Here is a 13,245-nt window from a genome sequence, read left to right on the forward strand (position 1 = left end):
TTTAAGGCGGTCAGCGTAGGACATCTGCTTTAGGCCTGTGATTCTTTTAGTGAGGTATTTCTGTGGCCTTTGCAGTTGTTGCAGATGTCTTGAGAGGTACATACCAAATGGGGCATTGTATTCTATAATGGGTCTAATGAGGGATGAGTACAGTGGGACAATAACCTCCTTTTTTCTGGATGAAAAGCCCTTAGAGATGAAGTGTGCCACATAGAAGGATTTCCTGACTGTTGTGGCGATGTGGTTATTGAAGGTGAGACCACTGTCCACCTGTGTCCCTAAGTCTCTTATCAAACTTTCGGTGTTTAGTGTACTGCCACCTATATGGTAATTCATGGATACATGTTTTTTCCCAAAGGGGATAACTATACATTTCTTGGCATTGAGCTTGAGCCCATGGCTCTGGCACCAAGCATCTGTTTCTGTAAGGCCCTTTTGCAGAGTATCCACATCATTTGGGGATTCTAATGGCTCCCAGTTTGCGGTCATCTGCAAACTTTGTTATCCAGAGTCCCTTAGTGTTGGGCCTGTACTTCAGAGAAGTAGATGCCAAATAAGAGCGGTCCCAGGATTGAACCCTGAGGTACTCCACTTGTCACTTGTCTGGAGCTGGATTTGGAGTCGGCTACTTTTACAGTGTGGGTTCTATCAGTAAGCCAGTTAGCAACCCATTGGGTGATGTAGGGATTAATGCCCAGCTTAGTAAGTTTATCTATGATTCCAGAGTGGGGGATGGTGTCAAAGGCCTTGGCAAGGTCTAGATAGGCTGTGTGGACCACCTTACCCTTGTCCATGGCTCTGGAGACTGATTCGAAGAAGTCAATCAAGTTCAGGAGAAAAGATCGTCCCTTCACGAACCCAAACTGGGTGGGGTCCAGTGTTTGAAGGTTGCCAATGTCTTTGTTTATAAGTTCCATGATAATACGCTCCAAAAGCTGATATGTCTGCTAATCAGTTTACTGTAGACTGAATACTTTGACATGAGCTAGCTACTTATTGTACCTGTAGATACCAACAAGGTATTTTCAGTAGATAATGTCCTGTACTTTTTCATTAAGTGTTTGACAGTATAACTATAAATTCATAGATTATTACTAGGCTAACAACCTGGAGGGGCCTTTCTAAGCCTAGACATGGTTTCCTGAAAGAATAACGATGTCCTGTGTCCGAATAGGACACTGAGAGCCAGGCATTTATAAGCTACCTCTGTCCATAAGGCATATTGGTTCATAGGTTCATAAGTTGGTACTAGGCTATCAGCCTTAGGGCCTATACAAACCTAGCCATAACAATTCCCTGGCTATTTCTTCCCACACTATTTACTTCCCTGGACCCCTGTCTAGCAGGGCGACTGATGTGATCCCCGGGGTGAATTTCCTTTCTCCCATCCAGTCGTCAAGGTTCCTTTTGACGTGGGCCAAAGAAGCACTCTGCTTGACATGTATGGGCAATCTATTCCAGAGTCTGGGGAGTCTCTGGGTCTGGAACCTATCCCTCCAGCATGTTTTGTTTATTGTGATGACAAGGTTTAGATCCCTGGAGCATGTGGCTCTGAGAGACTGGGATTTCTTTAAGTGTATCATATCCAACAGCTCTGGGTTTGACATGGCCTTGAATGTTAAACAGAGATCGCCTCTGAGTAGACAATATGCGACAGAGTATAGCTGGAGGTTTTTAAGGCGGTTAGTGTAGGGCATCTGCTTTAGGCCTGTGATTCCTTTAGTGAGGTATTTCCGTGACCTTTCCAGTTGTTGCAGATGTCTTGAGAGGTACATACCAAATAGAGCGTTGTATTCTATAATGGGTACAGTGGGACAATGACCTCCTTTTTTCTGGATGAAAAGCCCTTAGTGATGAGGTGTGCCACATAGGAGTTCCTGACTGTTGTGGCGATGTGGTTATCGAAGGTGAGACCACTGTCCACCTGTGTCCTTAAGTCTCTTACCACACTTTCGGTGTTTAGTGTACTGCCACCTATATGGTAATTCACGGATACATGTTATTTACCAAAGGGGATAACTATACATTTCTTGGCATTGAGCTTGAGCCCATGACTCTGGCACCAAGCATCTGTTTCTGTAAGGCCCTTTTGTAGAGTATCCACATAATTTGGGGATTCAATAATGGCTCCCAGTTTGCAGTCATCTGTGAACTTTGTTAGCCAGAGTCCCTTAGTGTTGGCCTGTACTTCAGAGAAGTAGATGGAAACAAGAGTGGTCCCAGGACCGAACCTTGAGGTACTCCACTTGTCACTTGTCTGGAGCTGGATTTGGAGTCGGCTACTTTTACAGTGTGGGTTCTATCAGTAAGCCAGTTAGCAACCCATTGGGTGACGTAGGGATTAATGCCCAGCTTAGTAAGTTTATCTATGATTCCAGAGTGGGGGATGGTGTCAAAGGCCTTGGCAAGGTATAGATAGGCTGTGTGAACCACCTTACCCTTGTCCATGGCTCTGGAGACTGATTTGAAGAAGTTAATCAGGTTCAGGAGACAAGATCGGCCCTTCATGAACCCAAACTGGGTGGGGTCCAGTGTATGAAGGTTACCAATGTCTTTGTTTATAAGTTCCATGATAATACGCTCCATGGCCTTGCAGATAAGGCTTGTCAGACTGATGGGACGGTAGTTTCCGGGATCCAAGGTGGATCCCTCCTTGTGGAGTGGGATAACTGTAGCTCTGCGCCACTCAGTAGGCACGAAACCTGAGGTGAGGCTATGATTAAACATGACACTTAGGTGAGGTGCCAGTTCATTTTGTAGTTCATGTAGTACACAGCCCGGGATGTCATCTGGTCCCATGGATGCTGTATTCTTATCTTTGGAGAGTGCGTTTTTTAGCTGTGTGGCCATTATTACCGGAATTGAGATAAGCCATTTAGGGGGTTTGAGGGGGGTGAAGTTTACACATGGGTGCCAGACCCAGTGTAAATTTCCTATTCCCCATCCACTGGTCTAGGTTGTGCTTATAAACTCAGCTTCACATGGATGGGAAACCTGTTGCATAGGACATGCAGTCTCCGGGACATATATCTGTCTCTCCAGCATGTTCTGTTTAAGTCACAGACAAAATTCAGGTCTCTAGAACTTGTATTTCTGGTACTCTGACTTAAGAATATGTAGGAGATTTACAAGTTTGGGGTTTGTGGAAGCCTTGTAAGCTAGGCATAGATCACTCCTCAGCAATCTATACAAGACTGAGTAAAGGGAAAGGGCTTTAAGGTGCAGGTTTGTTATGCCTTGTATTCTTTTTGTAAGCAACATTTGAGGTCGATCTAGCTGCTGCATATGCCTGCTTAGGTACATACCAAAGAGAGCAGTTTACTCTATGATTGGTCTGATAAGGGCAGAGTACAGGACTGGCCTTTGGTCAACTGGTGCCCTAGCCAAAAGGGCTCCACAGTGCTCCCCCCACACCACTTGGTCCCCCCATCCTGGCATACCTACACCATCCAGATTACAGGAAAGGTGCCACTGTTAGAGCGGCACCCTATGCGGCTGCCTAGTTGGCTTATGCCTAAGGCCGGCTATGAGTGGGATAATGATGGCTTTGGACCTATATGCCATGCTCTTACTTATAAGTTGCACAAAATATTAAGATTTCCTTACATGCATACACAAATCCTGACCACTGGGTCGACTCTTAGGGGCGTATTATCAACATGGAAATTAGCTGGGATGGCTGACCTCCAAAGGGTACAGTTATGCATTTCTTAGCATTGCGTTTAAGATCATGGCTTTGACACTATTTGTTAGTCACAGAGAGACCTTTTGAAGAATGCTAGTGTCTACAGGAGGAGTCAATGATAACCCCCAACTTGCAATCATCTACAAACGTAGTTAGCCATAAACCTTCAGCATTTACTTCCATTTCAGAGAAGTAGATTCCAAAAAGAAGGAGGCCCAGTACAGAGCCCTGGGGGACTTTGTTAGTGATTGGCCACTTGGTGGAAGTGGCCACACCTATTTTGACCTGTTGGGTCCCTATCAGTGAGCCATCTGGCTATCCACTGGGTGATAAAAGGGTTTAAACCTAAATTAGTGAGCTTGTCTATAATGCCTGAGTAGGGTACTGTATCAAAAGCTTTGGTGAAGTCAAGGTAAGCTATGTGCACAATCTTACCTTCATCCAGTGCTTTGGTGACCCTCTCAAAAAAGTCTACCAGATTTAAAAGGCATGACCTTCCTTTAACAGAGTTTAACTGTGATATCTCCTGCATTTTTTAGGTTACCTATAATCTCATTTATCATGTCCATGACGATTCTTACAGTAAAAGGGAACTTCCTGCGCGGAGGCAACTGCACGGCTTAAAGTAAGTTAGCAAAAATTCAAAGAAAGCCAGCAGACAGAATCCTGGTGAATAAATCCATTTATTGGAGAATAAAATCCATCCAGTAAAGACAGCAAAAGCACACAGACCGGTTTCGGCTGGTTAATACACACAGCTTTCTTCAATGTAAAACAAATAAATCCAAAACTGTCATTTAAATACCCAACAAAAGTATGTGATTGGCTACTCCTAGAACTGCTCATTTAATCCTGGTGGAAATAAACCACCTAACTTAATTATCCATTTTTTCTCTTTGGAACTAAGTAGAGAGTGCCAGCCAGTTTTATTTTGTTTATTACCCTTAATAATGTCAATTATGGTGAATAAAAAGTTAGCAGTTGGATGAACTACCTGATGTTTGAATAGAGCATTATGTACTCTGCCCTTCTTAATATTACTGATGTGTTCTGAGATCCTAAGTCTTAATGGTCTGGATGTTTGTCCCGCATAAAATGCCCCACATGTGCATGCAGCCAGGTAAATAACCCAATCTGAACTGCAATTAGCAAAAAACCTAATATCATACACTATAGGAGAATTTTTGCTAGAAAATTGCTTTGTTTTGCATATTTTGTTACAGTTAACACAATGACCACAGGGGTAACAGCCTAAAGGAATACTACCTGTGAGTGTAGTCTGGATCGGTTCTAAATCGCCATGCTCATGCGTATGTTTATAATGGTTAAAGCAACTACTTAAATTCCTGCCTTTTCTAAAAGAAAAAAGGCATTTGTTAGGAATAATGTCAAATATTTCATGATCATATTGCAAGATGTTCCAATGCCTGTGTATACTCTGTATGAGGTTATCAGAATTCCTACCAAAAGTAGTGGTAAACCTGATTGGTTGTGAAACCATGTTGTCCTGTTCCTTGTAGGACAATAACTCATCCCTGCTCATTTTGCCAACCTTATTACTGGCATCGAAAACATGGCCCATTTTGTAACCCCTACTTCTGAATCTATTGGTGAGATTTCTACTTTGTTCCTGATATGAGGACTCATCGGAACAAATCCTTTTTATTCTGATAAATTGTGACTTGGGTATATTCTTGGCAATATGTGGTGGGTGGAAAGTTGAAGCATGTAGAAAGGTATTGTATTCTGGATGTTTTCTATAAACCTTAGTCCCTAAGGTATTATCAGGTAATCTGGTAACTAAAACATCCAAGAAAGTAATAGTATTAATATCATAATGTAATGTGAACTGAAGACCCCATTTATTATTGTTTAAATATGCCAAAAATTCAAATAATTCGTCAAGTTTCCCTCTCCATACTGATCAACAGTCATCAAGGTAGCATCTCCAGATGTCCAATTGATTCAGATAAATATTATTGTGATTATTGTAAATAAGATCTTGTTCAACATAAGCCATAAATAAATTGGCATAAATGGGGGCAAATGATGACCCCATAGCTGTTCCTTTGGTCTGCCAATAACAAGTTTCTTGATAAAAAAAGACATTGTTTGTTAATACATGAGCAGCCATATCAAGCAAAAATTCATTGTATTCAATTGAATATAAACCTGAAATATTCAACCAGTAAGACAATGCCTCAAGACCACCAGAATGAGGAATATTGGTGTAAAGGGCACTAACATCAAAGGTACACATACGCCATTCTGGTTCAAGTTGTGTTTCCGAAATAATTTGTAAAAAATGAGTTGTGTCACGTAAACGTGAGCGTATCAAAGACAGCAAAGGTTTGATTTGTTTGGTGAGAAAAAGGGACAAAGTGTGTATTAACCAGCCGAAACCGGTCTGTGTGCTTTTGCTGTCTTTACTGGATGGATTTTATTCTCCAATAAATGGATTTATTCACCAGGATTCTGTCTGCTGGCTTTCTTTGAATTTTTTCATGACGATTCTTTCCATAGTCTTACATATGAGGCTGGTAAGGCTTATGGGACTGTAGTTACCTGGATCAGTGGTTGAACCTCCTTTGTGCAGAGTAATGACTGTAACCATCTTCCATTCCTTGGGCACAAAACCTGACAGAAGGCTCCAATTAAATATGATTTAAGTGGACTAGGGAGATCATGTTTCATGCTATTTATTAAACATCCCAGGATGTTATCAGGGCCACTAATGCAGTGTTTTTGGCCCTGGAAAGTGCATTGATGACCTGCTCCCTAGTAACGGTTGGGGGATTGTGATATGCAGTATTTCCTCTGAACTATTTGGGGGAAAGTGGGGGGATACATTTGAGCTGAACCTGTCAGCCAAAAGATTGGCAATGGCCTCTGGTTCAGTGTCAATGATGCCATTTACAATAAGTTCTGCACATTGCTGTGTATTTATCTTGAAGTTACAGACATAGCTGTAGAAAGTTTTTTTTGTTGTCTTTGCCTGAGAAGCTATTTTTTCTTCAAATTTAGCCTTTGAAGTTTTAACTAACCCTCTTATCTGCCTGTTTAGATTGGTCAGGTGGCTTTTAGTATGTATGGTTCCTCTTCAGCTTGGCCAAAATTTTTTTTTTCTTTTGTTGTATAACCAAGTGATATTGTGATCCCACCATGGTGGCCTGCCTTTTGAGTTTGTCTTATTCATAATAAAAGTGGGCACAGCTCACTGTATACAGCTATTGGTATGGCTGTACAGACGTTTCCTAAATAGCTCACCATATGCTATGGTAAAACAAGTCCTGCTGACTGTAAAGCTGTGCTCAACCACAAACCAAGTAGTATGAACAAAAATGTAGAACACAGCACCACAGCAAACCAATAAAAAGCAGATGGCAAAGAGCAGTGTAAAATCCAGATAGACTTTTATTCGAACACAGGTAAGCGCTTTCGTGATAAAATCTCTTCTTCAGACCATAGCAAAAAATCAGCAGCATCTCAAATAATTAAAATGCAATCAATTAAATATCTACCAATAAAAAACATTCAAGTACGATAGCCATAAAAATTTAAAGGCACAACTTTCTTTTAAGACAGAAACCATAAAAGGCTATTGCCATAAAAACACACATAACAGTATACATCTTTAAGAAGATTTCTTTCTTTCAGAACTGGTTTAAGAGGTACTGATTCATTCAAACCTGCACCTCTATGTGCTGATAGTTTAAGAATCCATCTTAATTCTTTCCCTTCTGTGACATTAGTTATATCACTCAACCTAAAACTTTCATAAATTACTTCTACTGTCATAAACTTGAACCAATGGTTAGTGCCTTTCTCTAGTATATGTTTAGCTAAGGCACTATAACTATGGCCCTTATTGGCACAATAATAATGGTCTCTAATTCGTTCCTTAAGTCACCTATTAGTTTTTCCTATATAAAATTTTGAACAAGCCACACACTGTGCTAAATAAACTTAAGTTTTTAGTGTCACTAGGGAGGTACCAAAACTAGTTGTTCTAATACTAGGTTGCTTTAGTTTACTTGTATTAGGGAAACAAAGCTGTCTTCTCAATGATTTTTTATTTTTATAAACAAAATTTGGAGCTGCACTAACAAAGTCACATAGAATAGGGTCAGAAGATAAAATATGCCAATTTTTTGTAATAATATGTTTTATATCTATGCTATCAGTAGTAAAAAAAATGGGCGTCCACTACTTTGTCTGTCTAACTTAACCCTTTCATGCTCTACTAACCTCAAAAGGTTTATAACCACGTTCTATAAATTCCATACTAGTGGAACACATAGTTTTCAAATTCTTGTTCCTGGTCATGGAGCCTAGATACTCTTAAAAGTTGACCTCTTACCACATTTTCAAAAATATGTGGTGGATGCATACTATTACGTTCAAGATAACTATGTGTATAACAGGGTCTTCTATATCTCTTAGTGTGCAGCTTTCCATCTATGCCCCTATGCAGGGGTAACATCAAGGAAATCTATATAACTGCAAGAATGTTTCATAGTAAACTTAAGAAAGCATGTACTTGAATTTATAACACTTAGAAAATTATTTAAACATTCAAGGTCTCCTTTCCAAAAAATATATCTCATCAACAAAACACCGATAGAATTTTACATGCACATTAAATTGTTCAAAATGTAAGATGTTTACATTTTTCTTTTGTTGTATAACCAAGTGATATTGTGATCCCACCATGGTGGCTTGCCTTTTGAGTTTGTCTGATTCATAATAAAAGTGGGCACAGCTCGCTGTATACAGCTACTGGTATGGCTGTACAGAGGTTTCCTAAATAGCTCACCATATGCTATGGTGTTTACTAGGTTTGGGGGTGCTTGGAATTTAGCCAAGGTCTTGGGTAGAAAGAAGTTAGCCTTGGAATAGTTCCTAAAGGTTTTTGGTTTCACTGGATCCCCAGATTTAACTTTTATTTGAATTTTTATCTGGGTCATATATTAGATTAATCTCAATATATTAGATTAATCGCAATGAATATGAATTTCACAATCATTTGTTCAAATCCTGTAGAGATCATTACAGAAAAAGGAATTTAATTTCTTTGTATGGACTGCTTCTATAAATAGTTATGTGAATATAAATATATAAGTATAATATACTTATAGTAACATAATTATTTGTAAAATATGTTTCCTCAGGTCCTGTCTGTTTCCAGATCTGTTCTAATGCTTTCAAAAAGAGTAGCATTGGAGGTGAAATTGATACTAAGTTTGATCTAAAGTCAATGTTATGCAGGTGAACACTTGTATTTGCTTTTGGGATACATAACAAAATATAAATCTTCAAAAATTAACACAAACATAACTATCAGAATGTCAGTACAGTAACAATTTGTGAGGCTTTACATCCAGAACAACTCATGAGTGCATATTAGGCAGGAACAATGTCTCAGAACATGTCAGGCAGTTTTCTGATACAGTTGCTCATTTGTTCCAGTGGTTTGTCTTTGTTCTACAATGTGACAAACTCTGGAGAATGATTATCAGACTAATTACAATATAACAAGAAACGGAGATGTCCCTTCTGCAATTCAAAGATGGCAAAAATCGGGTCAGAACTTATCAAGATTCATGCAGGAGATGTGGGGTGTGGGCAAGTGGATATGCATGTATATATTCTTCCCGTTTATCAAGTTGTAACTTTCTTGCACATGTATCAAAAATTAACTTCTGCTTAGAACGTACAATATGTGTCATGGGAGCTGTGGATTTCACAATATCATTATCTCAATAATAACTCCTGTGTAAGGCATACTTCTTTATATATTACTTGTGGCTGCAACGGTACATTAAAACAAAATGTTTAGTGCATTCTTCCCTAAATAGCATTTCTTCACTCAAAACATTTTCAATATGGGACTATTCTATAAAGTATAGTAGACTCATTAAACAATCCAAGTCAGCCTCACTAGCTTTCAAAAATGGCTTACTAGTTATACATTCCTTAAACTAGGTATTTGAGATCAAATCTGCCAATACTGTTTGAATTCCAAAACAGTACTGACATAATCTCCACGTTTTCATAAGTAAGTTCCAAATCTTGAAAGACAAAATGCTGAAAATCTGCACATAGAGTGCTGAAGCAAATCGTTGTTTACACTGTTTTCTTCACAGCATATAAATTTGTAGGCAAAACAGTAACACTAAGTCCACATGGAACAAGATTAACAGCAACATGACTCATATTTTATCCTTTTACATTTCTTTATAAATTAATAATGCTACCTTTAAAATGAATGTCAGGGGTGAGCTGCTTCTCTCAATGAACTGGTACCGGTTCTAAGAATTCACGAAATGGACTTTTAGATACTTGTGGCAGTCTTCCCTCCTTACAGAGCTATGGTCCATGGCTGGACTCATCATGAATCACCAGTAGGAAGAGGGAAAAGATCTGAGGGAAGGTCAAATAGAACTACCAGAGACAACATAATATAAATATACTGTTGGAATCTACGGGATGAAACACTGGGATACATTTAACAATTGCTTAATAAGTACAACCTCGCTGTATGAAAGGATACCAGTACAGAAACATGTCTGATGAAGTTCTATGAAAGAATGAAACTGCTAGTCATTTTTTTCTAATAAAGGAAGCAAGTTTTACATGGCATATTTATTTATTTATTTAGTCATGGCCCAGAAGATCCATTGACTGATTGGCAAAAGAGTTGTTAGAGGAGCAAGACAGGGAGAGATGGGGCAGGGCAACTAAATCCAACTCACCCATCCGAAAGGAAGGGATTGTTACCCTGCTATACAAGATAGACCTCTCAGAAGCATACTCCAACCTGTGTGAGTGTGAGGGAGTGAGTCTGCCAAGGACAGCACTGTTTTTTAGCTCAGCAGAGTGGGTGTGAAAAAGGGCTGAGTGTACTGCACCATGAAAGGCCAACCAACAAACAAAAATCTGCTGACCCCTGTAGGATGGCAGCCTGTGATCTTTCTTTTGCTTCCAATGGCCAGTGTCCTTGGACCAAAGGAAGCAGGAATGAGTGGATCAGAGGTAGACTAATGGGTCGCATACAGGATTTGAAGAGTCACAGGTAAAGGATGCATTAATGTGCTTCTTGACTGTAACATTGAATTGTATACGCTATGGAATTCAAGGACTTTAAAGGACTTACCTATGTCTGCATGTATAACCTCTGCTTTCTTTCCATAACCCTCAGTTTAAAGCTAATAATTTGGTCAGCCAACATGAGGGATTTGAAATTTAAAACATTGTCAGTCAAAACAATGTAATCGCATTAGAAAACCAGTTTTTACTTAAGGCATGCAAGTCATTTTTGCATTCTCTTTTGCTATTTTGAGACATAGTCATACGCTCCATCGCCTGTCTATTCTCATTCAGCCTGTTTGGGTTTGGGATACTGTTTTTTGAGGAGTGTTACATTCGTTAACACTGATGCAGGGTGTGAAACCCTAACATCAGAACCCATTATAATAAACATATTTTCCCCAGTCATACCTTTCGTATGTTTCTGGATTTTCTGTAGTTCGATGCAGTGTAATCTCTCCATTGCTTCTAGTTTGCTGCAATGCTAGTTCTCCATCTGGTGAGGAAAATGCCTCTCTTTCTGTGGGATATTGCTGCTCTGGTACTGAAGAGGAATCTTCTCTTTCTTTTGTTTAGTAACCAAACAAGCAAATGTAAAAGTTTTAGTATCTCAGTTACAAATAAGAGAGCAAAAATGTAATAAAAATGTAATCTCATATAATATGAACTGTTTTGTTTGCAAACAGCAAAGCTGTACTGGTGCATGACATTCCATAATAAGCTTTCTCCTAAGCAGACATCATAATGACTAAACAAAATTTGTTAAATGAAATAATCACACAGGGGCCAGTGCAATTTCACACTGGCATAGTGACACTGCTGAAGCCATTTGAGAAGTTATATTAGAACAACTTGCCTTTCAAGATATAATGCGATCATTGCACTAATGCAAGTTGCCATCTATTAATATTTATGTCCTCATTTTCTATTCATGTCTTTCCTTTCGTGGGCTAAAGCAATAACATTTTTATAACTATCATTCCTTGTCCCACAGAAAACCATTCATTTATAAAACAGTTCTCCAAGCCTTAGCAAAACAACTCCAGAAATATACTGAACAAAGAATATTAGAAAATATGTCAGAAACTAGTCAACAATGTTCAAAGCTTCATTAAAGCATATTTATTTATTTGAATTTTGTTAACTTGGTAATCCCAGTCAGCCTATAGCACATGGGTTAAAGTCATCATACAGAAACTGTACAAATAAATAAATAAAAGAAAGTACACTATGAAGCAGGAACAACGTTTCTCATATGTCACTGTTACAAAGGTATACAGAGATAAGAGGCTCTACAAAGCTAGTAAACAGGCAAAGACACATTAGGTGATGGTGGTGGCTTGCTGTGAAAATGCCAAGGAAGGTGGCCACTTAGGAAATCAGTTTGTAACCAGGGAAAGATGCAGGAGAGTAGTAGGTTGATGTGACAATAAAGCTTCATCTCAAAGCTAAGCAGCAGGTGAATAAATAACTGTAGTCAAATGTATAACAGTTTGAAATTGAGAAAAGAAGTTTTAAGGTGCATCAAAGCATGAAAGAGAGTAGGAAAAAGGAAAAAGGTAAATGTGTGAGACCAGCAGAGGATGATCGAAGGAATTAAGTATGGAAGCACAGAGTACTGAATGCCTGGAATAAACAAAAAATGCGTTAAAACATACTTATTGCTAATTAAGACAATACAAGACATGGGTATAAAAATAAATGTTTTTAATCAGACTAAAAGGAAGAAGCAGAAGACAACAATAAAGTGAGTACAGGAACAGCTGTGCATGCAGAAGGAAGAAACAAAAGTGGGTTCTAGGAAACCTGAGATATGAAGTTACTAAAAGGGCCTGCTTACGTGTGGACATAATACATCAGACATAATTATTTGTGCTTTGAGGTGGGAATGAAGTGGAGTAAGGGTTGAAAAGTCTTATTATTAAACAGATGTAATGACCTGCCAATATATGGTAAACAAAGTACAATAAAATAACATAGTTATTGACTAGCTGTGCTATAAAGTGGCATAAGGGTGGAGGAAGAAGGACAAGATGGCAAACCAGAATGATAGACATAATGCTGCTTTCAAGATGCTGGATGACATTGTGTTGGATGTGGGGAATATGCAGGTCACAGCGGTGTAAGTAGAAAATGAGACAGGCCAACTTGAACAAGAATCAAAGTTAAACAGGATTAAGAAGCAACTGGAGAGATACAAAAATACATTATTAGAAAGTATGGCTAAACTAGATACATTGAGTATAAAGACAGATGACTTAAAGGACAGATCCCAAACATAATTTTTATGTTATGGAAGAGGCAAAAGGAATGAAAGGGACAAAATAGCAAATTTTATGTAGGTTTGGGTCACTCAGTTGGTTAGGGGGAGTGGCAAATTGAATCTATAAGCTGACAGAATATACAGGATAAGGAAACCAAAGAGAAAACCAGACACTAGGGATGTGTTTATCACTGTCAAGATGCACTGC

General features: G+C 38.9%; 1 protein-coding gene across 1 annotated transcript in view; it reads right to left on the reverse strand.

Annotated features, from left to right (window-relative positions):
- MAP7 (microtubule associated protein 7) overlaps positions 1-13,245 on the reverse strand; it is a 1,390,439-nt gene that overhangs the window by 83,377 nt on the left and 1,293,817 nt on the right. Inside the window, exon 21 of the mRNA XM_044076419.1 lies at positions 11,186-11,339. Within this exon, the coding sequence (XP_043932354.1) occupies positions 11,186-11,339 (154 nt within the window). The remainder of the gene's footprint in view (positions 1-11,185; positions 11,340-13,245) is intronic.

The sequence above is a fragment of the Protopterus annectens genome, chromosome 1.part1 (genome assembly GCF_019279795.1).
Source record: "Protopterus annectens isolate FY-2018-M chromosome 1.part1, PAN1.0, whole genome shotgun sequence".
In the NCBI taxonomy this organism is placed as follows: domain Eukaryota; kingdom Metazoa; phylum Chordata; order Ceratodontiformes; family Protopteridae; genus Protopterus; species Protopterus annectens.